Source organism: Nerophis lumbriciformis, linkage group LG19 (genome assembly GCF_033978685.3).
Source record: "Nerophis lumbriciformis linkage group LG19, RoL_Nlum_v2.1, whole genome shotgun sequence".
NCBI classification, from domain to species: domain Eukaryota; kingdom Metazoa; phylum Chordata; class Actinopteri; order Syngnathiformes; family Syngnathidae; genus Nerophis; species Nerophis lumbriciformis.
The window spans coordinates 14,224,338-14,245,349 of NC_084566.2; the positions used below are offsets into that span (position 1 = coordinate 14,224,338).

At 43.7% G+C, this 21,012-nt stretch overlaps 1 protein-coding gene across 2 annotated transcripts in view; it reads left to right on the plus strand.

Annotated features, from left to right (window-relative positions):
* Positions 1-5,398: 5,398 nt before the first annotated feature.
* The window catches only part of LOC133618811 (adenylate cyclase type 1-like), a 137,223-nt gene continuing 121,609 nt past the window's right edge, over positions 5,399-21,012 (plus strand). For both annotated transcript variants that reach the window (XM_061979544.2, XM_061979545.2), the window contains exon 1: positions 5,399-6,068. In XM_061979544.2, coding sequence (XP_061835528.1) covers positions 5,475-6,068 — 594 coding nt within the window. In that variant the 5' untranslated portion in view covers positions 5,399-5,474. The remainder of the gene's footprint in view (positions 6,069-21,012) is intronic.

Consider the following 21,012-nt stretch of genomic DNA (forward strand, 5'->3'; position numbering starts at 1 on the left):
AATACAAGAATTCTGTGTGTGTGTGTGTATGTGTGTGTGTGTGTGTGTGTGTGTGTGTGTGTGTGTGTGTGTGTGTGTGTGTGTGTGTGTGTGTGTGTGTGTGGTGCTTTAAGGCGTCAAACTCCCACAGGCCTTCTCTGTTGTTCTCAGGGGAATGGCGAGCGACTGAAAGAGTGTGAGCGTGCACTTACACCTGAAGCGAGGCAAAGTGCAGACAGTAACACTTTTTGGTGTCATACATTTGTCCCCCCCCCCCTCCCCACCCCAACTCCCCAACCCCACCTGCTCACCTTCAACGCTGATGCAAAAGCAGGCAACTGTCAATCAAGGGCAAAGGCCTATAAGCACTCCTCACACATACTGTGCGCCGTAAATGAGCACGTGTGTCCATAGTGTGACATTTGCGTCACAGGAAGGTGAGACGTGTTATGAAACGCGAAAAGGAGAAAAAAACAAAAAAACGCTGCTCGTTATTTTCATTTTTGTGGTAAAGGAGGTATTGAAAAGCCGATAAGGGGATGAGACGAAATCGATGCAAGATTAATCACACGGCGGTCAAGGAACTAAAAATACCACAGTTTTGTTGCATTTGCATACCACCTTTGTTGCCAACAGCCTCCCTTGTCTTGTCAGAGCAGGAAGGACCTTTGAAATATCAGCTTAAATGCTATCTATCCTGCATGTGTTCCTTTTAAAAACAGGAAGAAGAGGCAGTCAATGAGACGTGTTGAGGGAAGCAACCACCTCAAGATAAATGCTTAAAAAGAGATAAGACAACTATTACAAGACATATACTGTATATATATATATATACATATATATATATATATATATATATATATATATATATATATATATATATATATATATATATATATATATACATACAGTATATATATATATATATATATATATATATATATGTATATATATATATATATATATATGTATATATATATATATATATATATATATATATATATACATACAGTATATATATATATACATACAGTATATATATATATATATATATATATATATATAGTATCTGTATATATGTTTGTGTATATATATATATATGTATGCAGTATATATGAATACATATATCTATATATGTATGTACAAACGTATGTATGTATATACTGTATATATATATATACAATAAATACATATAATAAATACATATACATATGTGAGTGTGTATATATGTATATCTATATGCGCTTCTACAGCGAGATATAAGTTAGAACGTTATGCTACTTTATATTACAAATGGCAACAGCAGAGGATGAATGTCCCATAAAAAGAAGTTAGAGAAAAATAAGCTTATTGACTACGGTATCGGCACAGACTGCAGTGGCGGATGTGCGCACATGTTCAGGACTTATGCAGGTCTCAAATACACATCAGCGGGTACCAGAAGGTAGGAAAAGTTGGTTTTGTATAATATTGTGAAACACAACGCCAGATAATATGCCTGCTAATGGGTGCCATTTTGCGGTCTTTATACACACACCATAGTAATACTTGTATCTCTTGACTACGGTAGCCATAATGGACCGACAATCCATCAAGTTTTGGTGTTGTTTACTGGCGTCATATTGCAGTCTACATGTATCTCTGATGTGTGACTGCCATCTACTGGTCATACTTAGAATTTCACCATGTACCAAATACAATTGCTTCGAGGTCGGTAAGCACAACCAGACTTATTCCATGCATTAGGCGCACCGGGTTATAAGGTGCACTGGTGATTTTTGAGAACATTAAAGGATTTTAAGTGCGCCTTATAGTCCTAAAAATACGGTAATCTTTTACTATGAACGTCTCTTGTTTTTCTGTCTGTTTCTCTGTCTATGATTCCCACTAGAGCCCTTGCAAGTGAAACCGAGTGGGGCGGGTGGGGCAGTGGGGGTGAATAAGGGAGGAAGCAGAAGGGATGAGAGTGTCCTCTCATGGTGGCATGGCTGGACTTTTCACATGGACCGTCCATCTGTCAACATTCTTCCTCCCTCAGCCTGTGATGGATGACTAATCTTCTTGCTTGGTAATGAAGGAAGCGAGCGCTGATGGTGGTGGCAGCACCCAACACAGAAATTATCTTATTTGCTTTTTGGGGCACAAGAAGCTTGTTACTTTAACATGACAATACTTTGAAGGGGGTGTGGCGCCAAATTCTGGGACCCCTATGCACAACACGCCTGAATGTAGCAGCCCCATACACACGCACACACTTGGTATGTTTACGTGCACTGAAAAACTAAGTAGTATTGCACTGATTTGGCTGAAACCAGCTTTTTAAAACACATACAGTACAGGCCAAAAGTTTGGACTCACATACTCATTCAATGCGTTTTCTTTATTTCCATGACTAATTACATTGTAGATTGTCACTGAAGGCATCAAAACTATGAATGAACACATGTGGAGTTATGTACTTAACAAAAAAAAAGGTGAAACAACTGAAAACATGTTTTATATTCTAGTTTCTTCAAAGTAGCCACCCTTTGCTCTGATTACTTTTTCGCACACTCTTGGCATTCTCTCGATGAGCTTCAAGAGGTCGTCACCTGAAATGGTTTTCACTTCACAGGTGTGCTCGATGCTCATTGAGAGAATGCCAAGAGTGTGCAAAGCAGTAATCAGAGCCAAGGTTCGCTATTTTGAAGAACTCCACATGTGTAAAAGAAAAGCAATGTTGATATGTTGTTAATATTCAGTGTTTTATTGTTCATAGTTGTAAATCCCACTTCCTTTTTTTAATGTACATTTTAGGTGTTCCATTCAGTAAAAAACTATAAAATTCTATTCCGTTTTTTTGAGGTGGTCTGTCATAACTTTTTTAGAACTCTATCGGACATTGTGACTTTTGGTATTAGTGTTCCTGGAAAAAAAGGGAACCAAACACACATACTGTACAGCAGATTTTTACAGGTAAATGTGTATATATAATTTATACACAGACACATTTTTTCTCTCAATGTGGCCCCCCGGGTCAAAATATTTGCCTAGCTCTGTCTTACATGCTGAACCTCTGTACCCTCTGTATCATGTGCATCAGGTATCCTATGGGTCAAAACATCTGGGCGTTGTGCTATTAGTGACAAAGGCTATTTGTACAACAAATGTCTGCATAAAGGTGATAATATAGCATATTGTAGGTGTTTGCATTCCTTGTTGTGTTGTGTGTTACATTTTTGTTGTGTTTTGCTTGATTGTAGAAGGTACACAACTATGGAGGAACTGGTCTGAGAAGTAAAAGAAGAGCGATGTTCATATGTTGTTACTATTCAGTGTTTTATTGTTCATAGTTAATATTGTAAATCCCACTTTCTTTATTTTAACGTACATTTTGGGTGTCCCATTCAGTAAAAAATTGTAACATTCCATTCCATTTTTTTGAGGTGGTCTGTTATACCTTTTTTAGAATTCTATTGGACATTGTGACTTTTGGTATTAGTGTTCCTGAAAAAAAGGGACCCACACACACATACTGTACATCAGATTTTTACAGCTAAAAGGGTATAAAATAATAATAACAATACTGAAATAAACTGCAACAAAAAACAGTGCAATTAAGAGTGCAATAAACAGCAATAACAGTGCAATACATTTTAAAGGTGCAATATACACATCACATCATTCATATAATCGACAGTATTACCGTTTTTCTACATTTTCTTTATTTTCATAATATGGTCTCTACTGCCTAGTTTCTCTTGTTATATTCTAATTTTTACTTTTATATTTTTATTCTTATTGTTACTTTTTATTTGTATTCTTATTGTTTTATTTTTCTATTTTATTTCCATTTATACCTCCATTATTTACTTACTACTTACTTACTTACTAATTCTATCTCAATTCTGTACACTGCTGCTGGAATTTTAATTTTCCTGAGGGAACTCTCCTGAACGAATCAATAAAATACTATCTATCTATCTATATCATTTATACACACATTGTTTTCTCTCAATGTGGCCCCCCGAGTCAAAATATTTGCCCAGCTCTGCCTACATGCTGAACCTCTGTACCCTCTGTATCGTGTGCATCAGGTATGGGTCAAAACATCTGGGTACGTTGTGCTATTGGTGACAAAGGCTATTTGTACAACAAATGTCTGCATAAAAGTGATAATATAGCATATTGTAGGTGTTTGCATTTCATGTTGTGTTGTTTGTTACATTTTTGTTGTGTTCTGCTTGATTGTTGAAGATACACAACTATGGAGGAGCTGGTCTGAGAAGTAAAAGAGGAGCAATGTTCATATGTTGTTAATATTCAGTGTTTTATTGTTCTTAGTTAATATTGTCAATCCCACTTTCTTTATTATAATGCACATTTTTGGTGTCCCATTCAGTAAAAATCGTAAAATTCCATTCCATTTTTTTGAAGTGGTCTCTCATAACTTTTTTAGAATTCTATCGGACATTGTGACTTTTGGTATTAGTGTTCCTGGGAAAAAAAGGGACCAAAACACACATACTGTACAGCAGATTTTTAAAGGTAAATGTGTATTAACAATAACAATAACAATAATAATGAGATAAAATGCAACAAAAAACAGTGCAATAAACAGCAATAACAGTGCAATACATTTTAAAGGTGCAATACACACATCATTCATATAATCGACAGTATTACCGTTTTTCTCCATTTTCTTTATTTTCATAACATGGTCACTACTGCCTAGTTTCTCTTGTTATATTCTTATTGTTACTTTTTTATTTTTATTCTTATTGTTGTATTTTTCTATTTTATTTCCATTTATACCCCCATTTTGTACTTCTTAAATGATATCTCAATTCTGTACACTGCTGATGGAATTTTAATTTTCCTTAGGGAACTCTCCTGAAGGAATCAATAAAGTACTATTTATCTATCTATCTATCTATATCATTTATACACACATACGCATTGGCCCCCCCGAGACACATTTTTTTCTCCTAATGTGGCCCCCCGAGTCAAAATATTTGCCCAGCTCTGATTTAGGGGTAATTAAGGGGTCCAACACAGATTGATGTGTTTTCATGTCCCAAGACTTTTGTCCACATTGTGCTTATTGTTCCCGCATGGAGTCTTGGTATACATGTGCGAGCAGGAAAAGGCGAGCATAATTCGATTGTGTCAATGATGGAAACGTGTGTAGGAGGGAGGGAAGGAGGGAGGAAGGAGGGGTGGACATGATCGTCTTGCTTGAGCTGACCTGGGTCTTATGTTCGCCTCGCAGTGCGCATGCGTGATCCTATCTGAGCCCTGCAAAGAGCCGCTAAGTTGCGAGCGGACGTCGTGCGCGCTGCCGCATTCATCGCGTCGTCTTCTCCTGTCATTTATTTATTTTATATTTTTTTGGGGGGGGAGGGGGGGGGGGTGGTGGTGGGATCGTTCGGAAGAGATGCCGAACCGAGCCCTCCTTCAACCTGTGGATAAGAAGAGTTAAAGAGGGCGATCTCCAGGTTCTGAATGGCCGCGACATGGAGGAAGTACCCTGTCAGAAAGTCCGAAGCAGGCGGAAGAGAAGTCGCTGTCCTGCGGGCTTCCCCGTGAGGAGCATCGCCTGCGAGGACGAGTTCGACTGCAAGGAGCTGGAGTCTCTGTTCCAGAACTACAACCTCAAGCTGGAGCAGACCTCCACGCTCAAAGCCCTGGCGGTGCTCATCTTCATGTCGTCCACGCTGGCCGGCGTGGAGCTGCTGTCCGGCCCCAGCCTCACCATCTCCCAGGGCTCCCACCCGGTGCACTGTGTCATCTTCACCTCCCTCTTCATCGTCACCAACGTCAAGTACCTGCAGGTCACGCAGCTGCAGCAGATCGTCAACCTCAGCCTCCTCTTCGGGTTCACCTTCTCCTTTCTCTGCTGCCCCTTCTCGCTGGGCGCCGTGGGCTCGGAGCCTCCCACGTCCCCCGACCAGGGCGTGTGGCAGCTCGTCCTGGTCACCTTCGTCGCCTACGCGCTGCTCCCCGTCCGGACCCTCCTGGCGGTGGTCTTCGGACTCATGGTGTCCGTCTCCCACCTGATTGTGACCGCCACCTCTGTCACGGTGAAAACGCACAAACTGTGGAGGACGGTAAGTGCATGGCGTCTCGTGTAAAAAGTACATTTAAAATGCATACAACTCTTTTCACCAAAGTAGCACCATGATGACCAACTTTAAAGTACGGTATAGCGTAGTAGGCCTACACGTTCATTAAAAACAAAACAGAGATTTTGTTTAACAAGTAATATTTTTAGTCATTACACACAATGCACATACATCCTAGGTGTCAAAGTCAATCTGGCCCGCCAATCAATTATCTATGGATGATATTTGATTAGTATTAGAACCGACCCTATTAGAACTGGGGATAGGTTGATTGGCAACACTAAATTGGCCCTAGTGTGTAAATGTTCTCTGTCTATCTGTGTTGGCCCTGTGATGAGGTGGCGACTTGTCCAGGGTGTGCCCCGCCTTCCGCCCGATTGTAGCTGAGATAGGCTCCAGCGCCCCCCGGGACCCCAAAGGGAATAAGCGGTAGAAAATGGATGGATGGATGGACAACTCTTTTCACCAAAGTAGCACCATGATGACCAACTTTAAAGTACAGTATAGCATAGTAGGCCTACGCGTTCATTAAAAACAAGACAGAGGTTTTGTTTAACAAGTAATATTTTAAGCCATTACACACAAAGCACATACATCCTAGGTGTCAAAGTCAATCTGGCCGCGAATGATTATCTATGGATGATATTTGATTAGTATTAGAACTGGGAATAGGTTGATTGGCAACACTAAATTGGCCCTAGTGTGTAAATGTTCTCTGTCTATCTGTGTTGGCCCTGTGATGAGGTGGCGACTTGTCCAGGGTGTGCCCCGCCTTCCGCCCGATTGTAGCTGAGATAGGCTCCAGCGCCCCCCGCGACCCCAAAGGGAATAAGCGGTAGAAAATGGATGGATGGATGGACAACTCTTTTCACCAAAGTAGCACCATGATGACCAACTTTAAAGTACGGTATAGCGTAGTAGGCCTACGCGTTCATTAAAAACAAGGCAGAGGTTTTGTTTAACAAGTAATATTTTTAGTCATTACACACAATGCACATACATCCTAGGTGTCAAAGTCAATCTGGCCCGCGAATGAATTATCTATGGATGATATTTGTGTAGTATTAGAACCGACCCTATTAGAACTGGGGATAGGTTGATTGACAACACTAAATTGGCCCTAGTGTGTAAATGTTCTCTGTCTATCTGTGTTGGCCCTGTGATGAGGTGGCGACTTGTCCAGGGTGTGCCCCGCCTTCCGCCCGATTGTAGCTGAGATAGGCTCCAGCGCCCCCCCGGAACCCCAAAGGGAATAAGCGGTAGAAAATGGATGGATGGATAGAACCGACCCTATTAGAACTGGGGATAGGTTGATTGACAACACTAAATTGGCCCTAGTGTGTAAATGTTCTCTGTCTATGTGTGTTGGCCCTGTGATGAGGTGGCGACTTGTCCAGGGTGTGCCCCGCCTTCCGCCCGATTGTAGCTGAGATAGGCTCCAGCGCCCCCCGCGACCCCAAAGGGAATAAGCGGTAGAAAATGGATGGATGGATGGACAACTCTTTTCACCAAAGTAGCACCATGATGACCAACTTTAAAGTACGGTATAGCGTAGTAGGCCTACGCGTTCATTAAAAACAAGGCAGAGGTTTTGTTTAACAAGTAATATTTTTAGCCATTACACACAATGCACATACATCCTAGGTGTCAAAGTCAATCTGGCCCGCGAATGAATTATCTATGGATGATATTTGTGTAGTATTAGAACCGACCCTATTAGAACTGGGGATAGGTTGATTGGCAACACTAAATTGGCCCTAGTGTGTAAATGTTCTCTGTCTATCTGTGTTGGCCCTGTGATGAGGTGGCGACTTGTCCAGGGTGTGCCCCGCCTTCCGCCCGATTGTAGCTGAGATAGGCTCCAGCGCCCCCCCGGAACCCCAAAGGGAATAAGCGGTAGAAAATGGATGGATGGATAGAACCGACCCTATTAGAACTGGGGATAGGTTGATTGGCAACACTAAATTGGCCCTAGTGTGTAAATGTTCTCTGTCTATCTGTGTTGGCCCTGTGATGAGGTGGCGACTTGTCCAGGGTGTGCCCCGCCTTCCGCCCGATTGTAGCTGAGATAGGCTCCAGCGCCCCCCGCGACCCCAAAGGGAATAAGCGGTAGAAAATGGATGGATGGATGGACAACTCTTTTCACCAAAGTAGCACCATGATGACCAACTTTAAAGTACGGTATAGCGTAGTAGGCCTACGCGTTCATTAAAAACAAGGCAGAGGTTTTGTTTAACAAGTAATATTTTTAGCCATTACACACAATGCACATACATCCTAGGTGTCAAAGTCAATCTGGCCCGCGAATGAATTATCTATGGATGATATTTGTGTAGTATTAGAACTGACCCTATTAGAACTGGGGATAGGTTGATTGGCAACACTAAATTGGCCCTAGTGTGTAAATGTTCTCTGTCTATCTGTGTTGGCCCTGTGATGAGGTGGCGACTTGTCCAGGGTGTGCCCCGCCTTCCGCCGATTGTAGCTGAGATAGGCTCCAGCGCCCCCCGCGACCCCAAAGGGAATAAGCGGTAGAAAATGGATGGATGGATGGACAACTCTTTTCACCAAAGTAGCACCATGATGACCAACTTTAAAGTACAGTATAGCATAGTAGGCCTACGCGTTCATTAAAAACAAGGCAGAGGTTTTGTTTAACAAGTAATATTTTTAGCCATTACACACAATGCACATACATCCTAGGTGTCAAAGTCAATCTGGCCGCGAATGATTATCTATGGATGATATTTGAATAGTATTAGAACTGGGAATAGGTTGATTGGCAACACTAAATTGGCCCTAGTGTGTAAATGTTCTCTGTCTATCTGTGTTGGCCCTGTGATGAGGTGGCGACTTGTCCAGGGTGTGCCCCGCCTTCCGCCCGATTGTAGCTGAGATAGGCTCCAGCGCCCCCCCGGAACCCCAAAGAGAATAAGCGGTAGAAAATGGATGGATGGATGGATAGAACCGACCCTTTTAGAACTGGGGATAGGTTGATTGACAACACTAAATTGGCCCTAGTGTGTAAATGTCGTCTGTCTCTCTGTGTTGGCCCTGCGATGAGGTGGCGACTTGTCCAGGGTGTACCCCGCCTTCCGCCCGATTGTAGCTGAAATAGGCTCCAGCGCCCCCCGCGACCCCAAAGGGAATAAGCGGTAGAAAATGGATGGATGGATGGATAGAACCGACCCTATTAGAACTGGGGATAGGTTGATTGACAACACTAAATTGGCCCTAGTGTGTAAATGTTCTCTGTCTATCTGTGTTGGCCCTGTGATGAGGTGGCGACTTGTCCAGGGTGTGCCCCGCCTTCCGCCCGATTGTAGCTGAGATAGGCTCCAGCGCCCCCCGGGACCCCAAAGGGAATAAGCGGTAGAAAATGAATGGATGGATGGACAACTCTTTTCACCAAAGTAGCACCATGATGACCAACTTTAAAGTACGGTATAGCGTAGTAGGCCTACGCGTTCATTAAAAACAAGGCAGAGGTTTTGTTTAACAAGTAATATTTTTAGTCATTACACACAATGCACATACATCCTAGGTGTCAAAGTCAATCTGGCCCGCGAATGAATTATCTATGGATGATATTTGTGTAGTATTAGAACCGACCCTATTAGAACTGGGGATAGGTTGATTGACAACACTAAATTGGCCCTAGTGTGTAAATGTTCTCTGTCTATCTGTGTTGGCCCTGTGATGAGGTGGCGACTTGTCCAGGGTGTGCCCCGCCTTCCGCCCGATTGTAGCTGAGATAGGCTCCAGCGCCCCCCGGGACCCCAAAGGGAATAAGCGGTAGAAAATGGATGGATGGATGGACAACTCTTTTCACCAAAGTAGCACCATGATGACCAACTTTAAAGTACAGTATAGCATAGTAGGCCTACGCGTTCATTAAAAACAAGGCAGAGGTTTTGTTTAACAAGTAATATTTTTAGCCATTACACACAATGCACATACATCCTAGGTGTCAAAGTCAATCTGGCCGCGAATGATTATCTATGGATGATATTTGATTAGTATTAGAACTGGGAATAGGTTGATTGGCAACACTAAATTGGCCCTAGTGTGTAAATGTTCTCTGTCTATCTGTGTTGGCCCTGTGATGAGGTGGCGACTTGTCCAGGGTGTGCCCCGCCTTCCGCCCGATTGTAGCTGAGATAGGCTCCAGCGCCCCCCGCGACCCCAAAGGGAATAAGCGGTAGAAAATGGATGGATGGATGGACAACTCTTTTCACCAAAGTAGCACCATGATGACCAACTTTAAAGTACGGTATAGCGTAGTAGGCCTACGCGTTCATTAAAAACAAGGCAGAGGTTTTGTTTAACAAGTAATATTTTTAGCCATTACACACAATGCACATACATCCTAGGTGTCAAAGTCAATCTGGCCCGCGAATGAATTATCTATGGATGATATTTGTGTAGTATTAGAACCGACCCTATTAGAACTGGGGATAGGTTGATTGACAACACTAAATTGGCCCTAGTGTGTAAATGTTCTCTGTCTATCTGTGTTGGCCCTGTGATAAGGTGGCGACTTGTCCAGGGTGTGCCCCGCCTTCCGCCCGATTGTTGCTGAGATAGGCTCCAGCGCCCCCCCGGAACCCCAAAGGGAATAAGCGGTAGAAAATGGATGGATGGATAGAACCGACCCTATTAGAACTGGGGATAGGTTGATTGGCAACACTAAATTGGCCCTAGAGTGTAAATGTTGTCCGTCTATCTGTGTTGGCCTTGCGATGAGGTGGCGACTTGTCCAGGGTGTACCCCGCCTTCCGCCCGATTGTAGCTGAAATAGGCTCCAGCGCCCCCCGCGACCCCAAAGAGAATAAGCGGTAGAAAATGGATGGATGGATGGATAGAACCGACCCTATTAGAACTGGGGATAGGTTGATTGACAACACTAAATTGGCCCTAGTGTGTAAATGTTCTCTGTCTATCTGTGTTGGCCCTGTGATAAGGTGGCGACTTGTCCAGGGTGTGCCCCGCCTTCCGCCCGATTGTAGCTGAGATAGGCTCCAGCGCCCCCCCGGAACCCCAAAGGGAATAAGCGGTAGAAAATGGATGGATGGATAGAACCGACCCTTATTAGAACTGGGGATAGGTTGATTGGCAACACTAAATTGGCCCTAGAGTGTAAATGTTGTCCGTCTATCTGTGTTGGCCCTGCGATGAGGTGGCGACTTGTCCAGGGTGTGCCCCGCTTTCCGCCCGATTGTAGCTGAGATAGGCTCCAGCGCCCCCCGCGACTCCAAAGAGAATAAGCGGTAGAAAATGGATGGATGGATGGACCACTCTTTTCACCAAAGTAGCACCATGATGACCAACTTTAAAGTACGATATAGCGTAGTAGGCCTACACGTTCATTAAAAACAAGGCAGAGATTTTGTTTAACAAGTAATATTTTTAGTCATTACACACAATGCACATACATTCTAAGTGTCAAAGTCAATCTGGCCCACGAATGAATTATCTATGGATGATATTTGATTAGTATTAGAACCGACCCTATTAGAACTGGGGATAGGTTGATTGGCAACACTAAATTAGCCCTAGTGTGTTAATGTTGTCTGTCTATCTGTGTCGGCCCTTTGCTGAGGTAGCGACTTGTCCAGGGTGTGCCCCGCCTTCCGCCCGATTGTAGCTGAGATAGGATCCAGCGCCCCCCGCGACCCCAAAGGGAATAAGCGGTAGAAAATGGATGGATGGATGGACAACTCTTTTCACCAATGTAGCACCATGATGACCAACTTTAAAGTACAGTATAGCATAGTAGGCCTACGTGTTCATTAAAAACAAGGCAGAGTTTTTTTTTAACAAGTAATATTTTTAGCCATTACACACAAAGCACATACATCCTAGGTGTCAAAGTCAATCTGGCCCGCGAATGAATGATCTATGGATGATATTTGATTAGTATTAGAACCGACCCTATTAGAACTAGGGATAGGTTGATTGGCAACACTAAATTGGCCCTAGAGTGTAAATGTTGTCTGTCTATCTGTCTTGGCCCTGTGATGAGGTGGTGACTTGTCCAGGGTGTGCCCCGCCTTCCGCCCGATTGTAGCTGAGATAGGCTCAAGCCCCCCCCGCGACCCCGAAGGGAATAAGCGGTAGAAAATGGATGGATGGATGGATATTTGATTAGTATTAGAACCGACCCTATTAGAACTGGGGATAGGTCGATTGACAACACTAAATTGGCCCTAGTGTGTAAATGTTGTCTGTCTATCTGTGTTGGCCCTGCGATGAGGTGGTGACTTGTCCAGGGTGTAACCCGCCTTCCGCCCGATTGTAGCTGAGATAGGCTCCAGCGCCCCCCGCGACCCCAAAGGGAATAAGCGGTAGAAAATGGATGGATGGATGGACAACTCTTTTCACCAAAGTAGCACCATGATGACCAACTTTAAAGTACGGTATAGCGTAGTAGGCCTACGCGTTCATTAAAAACAAGGCAGAGGTTTTGTTTAACAAGTAATATTTTTAGCCATTACACACAATGCACATACATCCTAGGTGTCAAAGTCAATCTGGCCCGCGAATGAATTATCTATGGATGATATTTGTGTAGTATTAGAACCGACCCTATTAGAACTGGGGATAGGTTGATTGGCAACACTAAATTGTCCCTAGTGTGTAAATGTTCTCTGTCTATCTGTGTTGGCCCTGTGATGAGGTGGCGACTTGTCCAGGGTGTGCCCCGCCTTCCGCCCGATTGTAGCTGAGATAGGCTCCAGCGCCCCCCCGGAACCCCAAAGGGAATAAGCGGTAGAAAATGGATGGATGGATGGATAGAACCGACCCTATTAGAACTGGGGATAGGTTGATTGACAACACTAAATTGGCCCTAGTGTGTAAATGTCGTCTGTCTATCTGTGTTGGCCCTGCGATGAGGTGGCGACTTGTCCAGGGTGTACCCCGCCTTCCGCCCGATTGTAGCTGAAATAGGCTCCAGCGCCCCCCGCGACCCCAAAGGGAATAAGCGGTAGAAAATGGATGGATGGATGGATAGAACCGACCCTATTAGAACTGGGGATAGGTTGATTGACAACACTAAATTGGCCCTAGTGTGTAAATGTTCTCTGTCTATCTGTGTTGGCCCTGTGATGAGGTGGCGACTTGTCCAGGGTGTGCCCCGCCTTCCGCCCGATTGTAGCTGAGATAGGCTCCAGCGCCCCCCGCGACCCCAACGGGAATAAGCGGTAGAAAATGGATGGATGGATGGACAACTCTTTTCACCAAAGTAGCACCATGATGACCAACTTTAAAGTACGGTATAGCGTAGTAGGCCTACGCGTTCATTAAAAACAAGGCAGAGGTTTTGTTTAACAAGTAATATTTTTAGCCATTACACACAATGCACATACATCCTAGGTGTCAAAGTCAATCTGGCCCGCGAATGAATTATCTATGGATGATATTTGTGTAGTATTAGAACCGACCCTATTAGAACTGGGGATAGGTTGATTGACAACACTAAATTGGCCCTAGTGTGTAAATGTTCTCTGTCTATCTGTGTTGGCCCTGTGATGAGGTGGCGACTTGTCCAGGGTGTGCCCCGCCTTCCGCCCGATTGTAGCTGAGATAGGCTCCAGCGCCCCCCCGGAACCCCAAAGGGAATAAGCGGTAGAAAATGGATGGATGGATAGAACCGACCCTATTAGAACTGGGGATAGGTTGATTGGCAACACTAAATTGGCCCTAGAGTGTAAATGTTGTCTGTCTATCTGTGTTGGCCCTGCGATGAGGTGGCGACTTGTCCAGGGTGTGCCCCGCTTTCCGCCCGATTGTAGCTGAGATAGGCTCCAGCGCCCCCCGCGACTCCAAAGGGAATAAGCGGTAGAAAATGGATGGATGGATGGACCACTCTTTTCACCAAAGTAGCACCATGATGACCAACTTTAAAGTACGATATAGCGTAGTAGGCCTACACGTTCATTAAAAACAAGGCAGAGATTTTGTTTAACAAGTAATATTTTTAGTCATTACACACAATGCACATACATTCTAAGTGTCAAAGTCAATCTGGCCCACGAATGAATTATCTATGGATGATATTTGATTAGTATTAGAACCGACCCTATTAGAACTGGGGATAGGTTGATTGGCAACACTAAATTAGCCCTAGTGTGTTAATGTTGTCTGTCTATCTGTGTCGGCCCTTTGCTGAGGTAGCGACTTGTCCAGGGTGTGCCCCGCCTTCCGCCCGATTGTAGCTGAGATAGGCTCCAGCGCCCCCCGCGACCCCAAAGGGAATAAGCGGTAGAAAATGGATGGATGGATGGACAACTCTTTTCACCAATGTAGCACCATGATGACCAACTTTAAAGTACAGTATAGCATAGTAGGCCTACGTGTTAATTAAAAACAAGACAGAGTTTTTTTTTAACAAGTAATATTTTTAGCCATTACACACAAAGCACATACATCCTAGGTGTCAAAGTCAATCTGGCCCGCGAATGAATGATCTATGGATGATATTTGATTAGTATTAGAACCGACCCTATTAGAACTGGGGATAGGTTGATTGGCAACACTAAATTGGCCCTAGAGTGTAAATGTTGTCTGTCTATCTGTGTTGGCCCTGTGATGAGGTGGTGACTTGTCCAGGGTGTGCCCCACCTTCCGCCCGATTGTAGCTGAGATAGGCCCCAGCCCCCCCCGCGACCCCGAAGGGAATAAGCGGTAGAAAATGGATGGATGGATGGATATTTGATTAGTATTAGAACCGACCCTATTAGAACTGGGGATAGGTCGATTGACAACACTAAATTGGCCCTAGTGTGTAAATGTTGTCTGTCTATCTGTGTTGGCCCTGCGATGAGGTGGTGACTTGTCCAGGGTGTAAACCGCCTTCCGCCCGATTGTAGCTGAGATAGGCTCCAGCGCCCCCCGCGACCCCAAAGGGAATAAGCGGTAGAAAATGGATGGACAACTCTTTTCACCAAAGTAGCACCATGATGACCAACTTTAAAGTACGGTATAGCATAGTAGGCCTACGTGTTCATTAAAAACAAGGCAGAGGTTTTGTTTAACAAGTAATATTTTTAGTCATTACACACGATGCAATCGGGCCCGCGAATGAATGATCTATGGATGATATTTGATTAGTATTAGAACCGACCCTATTAGAACTGGGGATAGGTTGATTGACAACACTAAATTGGCCCTAGTGTGTAAATGTCGTCTGTCTATCTGTGTTGGCCCTGCGATGAGGTGGCGACTTGTCCAGGGTGTACACCGCCTTCCGCCCGAATGTAGCTGAAATAGGCTCCAGCGCCCCCCGCGACCCCAAAGGGAATAAGCGGTAGAAAATGGATGGATGGATGGATAGAACCGACCCTATTAGAACTGGGGATAGGTTGATTGACAACACTAAATTGGCCCTAGTGTGTAAATGTCGTCTGTCTATCTGTGTTGGCCCTGCGATGAGGTGGCGACTTGTCCAGGGTGTACCCCGCCTTCCGCCCGATTGTAGCTGAAATAGGCTCCAGCGCCCCCCGCGACCCCAAAGGGAATAAGCGGTAGAAAATGGATGGATGGATGGATGGATAGAACCGACCCTATTAGAACTGGGGATAGGTTGATTGACAACACTAAATTGGCCCTAGTGTGTAAATGTTCTCTGTCTATCTGTGTTGGCCCTGTGATGAGGTGGCGACTTGTCCAGGGTGTGCCCCGCCTTCCACCCGATTGTAGCTGAGATAGGCTCCAGCGCCCCCCGGGACCCCAAAGGGAATAAGCGGTAGAAAATGAATGGATGGATGGACAACTCTTTTCACCAAAGTAGCACCATGATGACCAACTTTAAAGTACGGTATAGCGTAGTAGGCCTACGCGTTCATTAAAAACAAAACAGAGGTTTTGTTTAACAAGTAATATTTTTAGCCATAACACACAATGCACATACATCGTAGGTGTCAAAGTCAATCTGGCCCGCGAATGAATGATCTATGGATGATATTTGATTAGTATTAGAACCGACCCTATTAGAACTAGGGATAGGTTGATTGGCAACACTAAATTGGCCCTAGAGTGTAAATGTTGTCTGTCTATCTGTGTTGGCCCTGTGATGAGGTGGTGACTTGTCCAGGGTGTGCCCCGCCTTCCGCCCGATTGTAGCTGAGATAGGCTCCAGCCCCCCCCGCGACCCCGAAGGGAATAAGCGGTAGAAAATGGATGGATGGATGGATATTTGATTAGTATTAGAACCGACCCTATTAGAACTGGGGATAGGTCGATTGACAACACTAAATTGGCCCTAGTGTGTAAATGTTGTCTGTCTATCTGTGTTGGCCCTGCGATGAGGTGGTGACTTGTCCAGGGTGTAACCCGCCTTCCGCCCGATTGTAGCTGAGATAGGCTCCAGCGCCCCCCGCGACCCCAAAGGGAATAAGCGGTAGAAAATGGATGGATGGATGGACAACTCTTTTCACCAAAGTAGCACCATGATGACCAACTTTAAAGTACGGTATAGCATAGTAGGCCTACGTGTTCATTAAAAACAAGGCAGAGGTTTTGTTTAACAAGTAATATTTTTAGTCATTACACACGATGCAATCGGGCCCGCGAATGAATGATCTATGGATGATATTTGATTAGTATTAGAACCGACCCTATTAGACCTGGGGATAGGTTGATTGACAACACTAAATTGGCCCTAGTGTGTAAATGTCGTCTGTCTATCTGTGTTGGCCCTGCGATGAGGTGGCGACTTGTCCAGGGTGTACACCGCCTTCCGCCCGAATGTAGCTGAAATAGGCTCCAGCGCCCCCCGCGACCCCAAAGGGAATAAGCGGTAGAAAATGGATGGATGGATGGATAGAACCGACCCTATTAGAACTGGGGATTGGTTGATTGACAACACTAAATTGGCCCTAGTGTGTAAATGTCGTCTGTCTATCTGTGTTGGCCCTGCGATGAGGTGGCGACTTGTCCAGGGTGTACCCCGCCTTCCGCCCGATTGTAGCTGAAATAGGCTCCAGCGCCCCCCGCGACCCCAAAGGGAATAAGCGGTAGAAAATGGATGGATGGATGGATAGAACCGACCCTATTAGAACTGGGGATAGGTTGATTGACAACACTAAATTGGCCCTAGTGTGTAAATGTTCTCTGTCTATCTGTGTTGTCCCTGTGATGAGGTGGCGACTTGTCCAGGGTGTGCCCCGCCTTCCGCCCGATTGTAGCTGAGATAGGCTCCAGCGCCCCCCGGGACCCCAAAGGGAATAAGCGGTAGAAAATGAATGGATGGATGGACAACTCTTTTCACCAAAGTAGCACCATGATGACCAACTTTAAAGTACGGTATAGCGTAGTAGGCCTACGCGTTCATTAAAAACAAAACAGAGGTTTTGTTTAACAAGTAATATTTTTAGCCATAACACACAATGCACATACATCGTAGGTGTCAAAGTCAATCTGGCCCGCGAATGAATTATCTATGGATGATATTTGATTAATTTTAGAACCGACCCTATTAGAACTGGGAATAGGTTGATTGACAACACTAAATTGGCCCTAGTGTGTAAATGTTCTCTGTCTATCCGTGTTGGCCCTGTGATGAGGTGGCGACTTGTCCAGGGTGTGCCCCGCCTCCCGCCCGAATGCAGCCGAAAGTATAGCACCATGATGACCAACTTTAAAGTACAGTAGCGTAGTAGGCCTAGGTCAGGGGTCGGCAACCCAAAATGTTGAAAGAGCCATATTGGACCAAAAATACAAAAACAAATCTGTCTGGAGCCGCAAAAAATTAAAAGCCATATTACATACAGATAGTGTGTCATGAGATATAAATTGAATTAAGAGGACTTAAAGGAAACTAAATGACCTCAAATATAGCTACAAATGAGGCATAATGATGCAATATGTACATATAGCTAGCCTAAATAGCATGTTAGCATCGATTAGCTTGCAGTCATGCAGTGACCAAATATGTCTGATTAGCACTCCACACAATAACATCAACAAAACTCATTTTTCATGCACAACGTTAAAAGTTTGGTGGACAAAATGAGACAGAAAAAGAAGTGGCATAAAACACGTCCTAGAAAGTCGGAGAAAGTTATACATGTAAACAAACTACGGTGAGTTCAAGGACCGCCAAAATGAGTAGGACAAAACGGCGCTCGCCAAATACTCGAATCAGTGAAGCATGTTTAATAAAAACAGTGTGCTTTGCAGAGGTGTGGACTCGAGTCACATGACTTGGACTCGAGTCAGACTTGAGTCATGAATTTGATGACTTTAGACTCGACTTGACAAAATGTAAAAAGACTTGCAACTCGACTTAAACTTTAACATCAATGACTTGTGACTTCACTTGGACTTGAGCCTTTTGAATTGACATGACTTGACATGACTTGCTACTTTCCCCAAAACCCAAAGATGAAAAAGTTATTCGGGAGCGCTCTGTATTTTTCATTGTGTACTTGTCTATCAGCGTTGCGTGTGTCAGCTGGTGTGGTCTCAGTACAACAGCCAATCAAATTAGATCTACTTTGTTTTCATCACACAGCATTCATCCAATCAAATTGCAGGACAACCAACGAAGAAGACATGTCCAAACCACACGCCAGTGAACAAAAAATGACACCTAAAATAATTTTGTTTGGGTATAAAAATTACGAGGTGGTCAACACAAAACGGTTTGCAGTATGCAACACATGCGGTTCGAAAATTACTGATGGAGAGGCAACAACTTCCAACTTCGTCGGGCATTTGAAGTTGCACAAAGAAGGGTAAGTTTTGAATGTAAGATAACGTTTATTGGCTAAGTAACGTGACTTTTATTTGCTGTGTAGTTAAATCAGTGAGGCTGTAAACTCACTGCTAACGTTATAACGTTATTGCAAACACGGGAATCTGTTGCAGTTCACTACCTTATTCATACTTTTTGTTCAGTGATTTTTTTTAAGCAGGGTTACGTTAGTCAATATTTCACACGTAACGTTAGACGGCGGTCAGCAGCACCGCGTATTTTAGCCACCTAAAAAAAGACAAAAATAGTAAAATAAAGGTCAGTTAAAATGTATACTATATTATGAATATGTGTACCGTTTTAGCTACCTTTCTGACATACTGTTGGTTGTTTACCTCAGTGGTCCCCAACCACCGGGCCGCGGCCCGGTACTGGTCCGTGGATCGATTGGTATCGGGCCGCACAAGAAATTGTTTTTATTTTTATTTATTTATTTTTTTATTAAATCAACATAAAAAACACAAGATACACTTACAAGTAGTGCACCAACCCCAAAAAACTCCCCCCCCCCTTTTGTTCTGGGCATTGAACATGAAGACTCTTCCTTCACTGTTCCGAGTGGCCATGAGAGTCTTGGCAGTGCCTGCCTCCAGTGCTCCAGTGGAGCGAGTTTTCAGCCATGGTGGCATCATATTACGCCCCCATCGTGCACAAATGACTGACAGACTCTTGGCTAATTTGGTCTTTTGCAAATGCAATGCAGCATAGGGCCCTGACATATAAAAAGTACAACTTTTTTGTTATGTTCACGTATATGTCATGTTTTTTCAATGTTAACACTTTTGTACAAATAAGTACATTTGCACTTTATTTTTCAATGTGTTTGTTCTGTAAAGGAATGAGTTAATGTTTAAAATGACTGGTTAATAGTGCTATTATAAAGTGCAATGTCAGCACAATTTTCTTTCCTGCAATTTAAAATGCACTTGTTTTAATAAATAAATACAGCGTTTGAAAAGCATACACAATCTGTGTTAATATATTAGTCTGTGGTTAAAAGGACTTGAAAGGACTCGAAACTCAAAATGCAGGACTTAGGACTTGACTTGAGACTTTCCAGTCTTGACTTTGGACTTGACTCGGGGCTTGCCTGTCTTGACTCGGGACTTGACTCGGACTTGAGGGCAAAGACTTGAGACTTACTTGTGACTTGCAAAACAATGACAAAGCACTGCTTTGTAACAATTAGGGAGGCTTGTGTCATGTTTGTCCTCCTACATAAACAATATTAAAACAAAAAATAATATTTTTCCCCCTCATCTTTTTCCATTTTTCATACATTTTTTAAAAAGCTCCAGAGAGCCACTAGGGCGGCGCTAAAGAGCCGCATGCGGCTCTAGAGCCGCGGGATGCCACCCCTGGCCTAGGTGTTCATTAAAAGCAAGGCAGAGGTTTTGTTTAACGAGTGATATTTTTGGCCAGCGTAACATTAAACACAATGCACATACATATGTGTCAAATTCAAGGCCCGCGGGCCAGATCAGGCTAGCGAATGAATGATCTATGGCCCCCGGGATCATATTTCAATCAATCAATCAATCAATGTTTATTTATATAGCCCTAAATCACAAGTGTCTCAAAGGGCTGCACAAGCCACAACGACATCCTCGGTACAGAGCCCACATAAGGGCAAGGAAAACTCACCCCAGTGGGACGTCGATGTGAATGACTATGACTATTTGATTAGTATTAGAACCGGCCCGCAAGCCACAGCCGCCTGCTGCTGTTTTGCACGCACCAATACTCCGTCAGTGTTGGCGCTAGGAATTTTCAAAATGGGGTCCCAGGGACCCCATCAAGTCATAAAAATGGGGTCCCACAGTAAATTTTTGGGGTCCCATTGTTTTGTAAGCGTTTTGAAAACAAATGATAAATGTATGCATTGTCCTGTTATATCTCACATTCCATATTGTGTTTTGGAAAAAGGTTGTCATAAACGTTACTTAATTAATTAAAATACAATAATACACAAGAAAACAAATGTTTATACATATGTAAAAGTATTCAGTTATAAACATTCATTCACTTTCTTCTTTCCTTCATGGATCTAAACTTTACCGCTGCCTTTCTATATTTTTATTGTAATATTTTCAGAATGTGTTTGTTCGATTTTTGGCCAAAGTAAGACACAGAAAACAATCTGAAGTTGTCTTTATTTTTTTGTTTTAA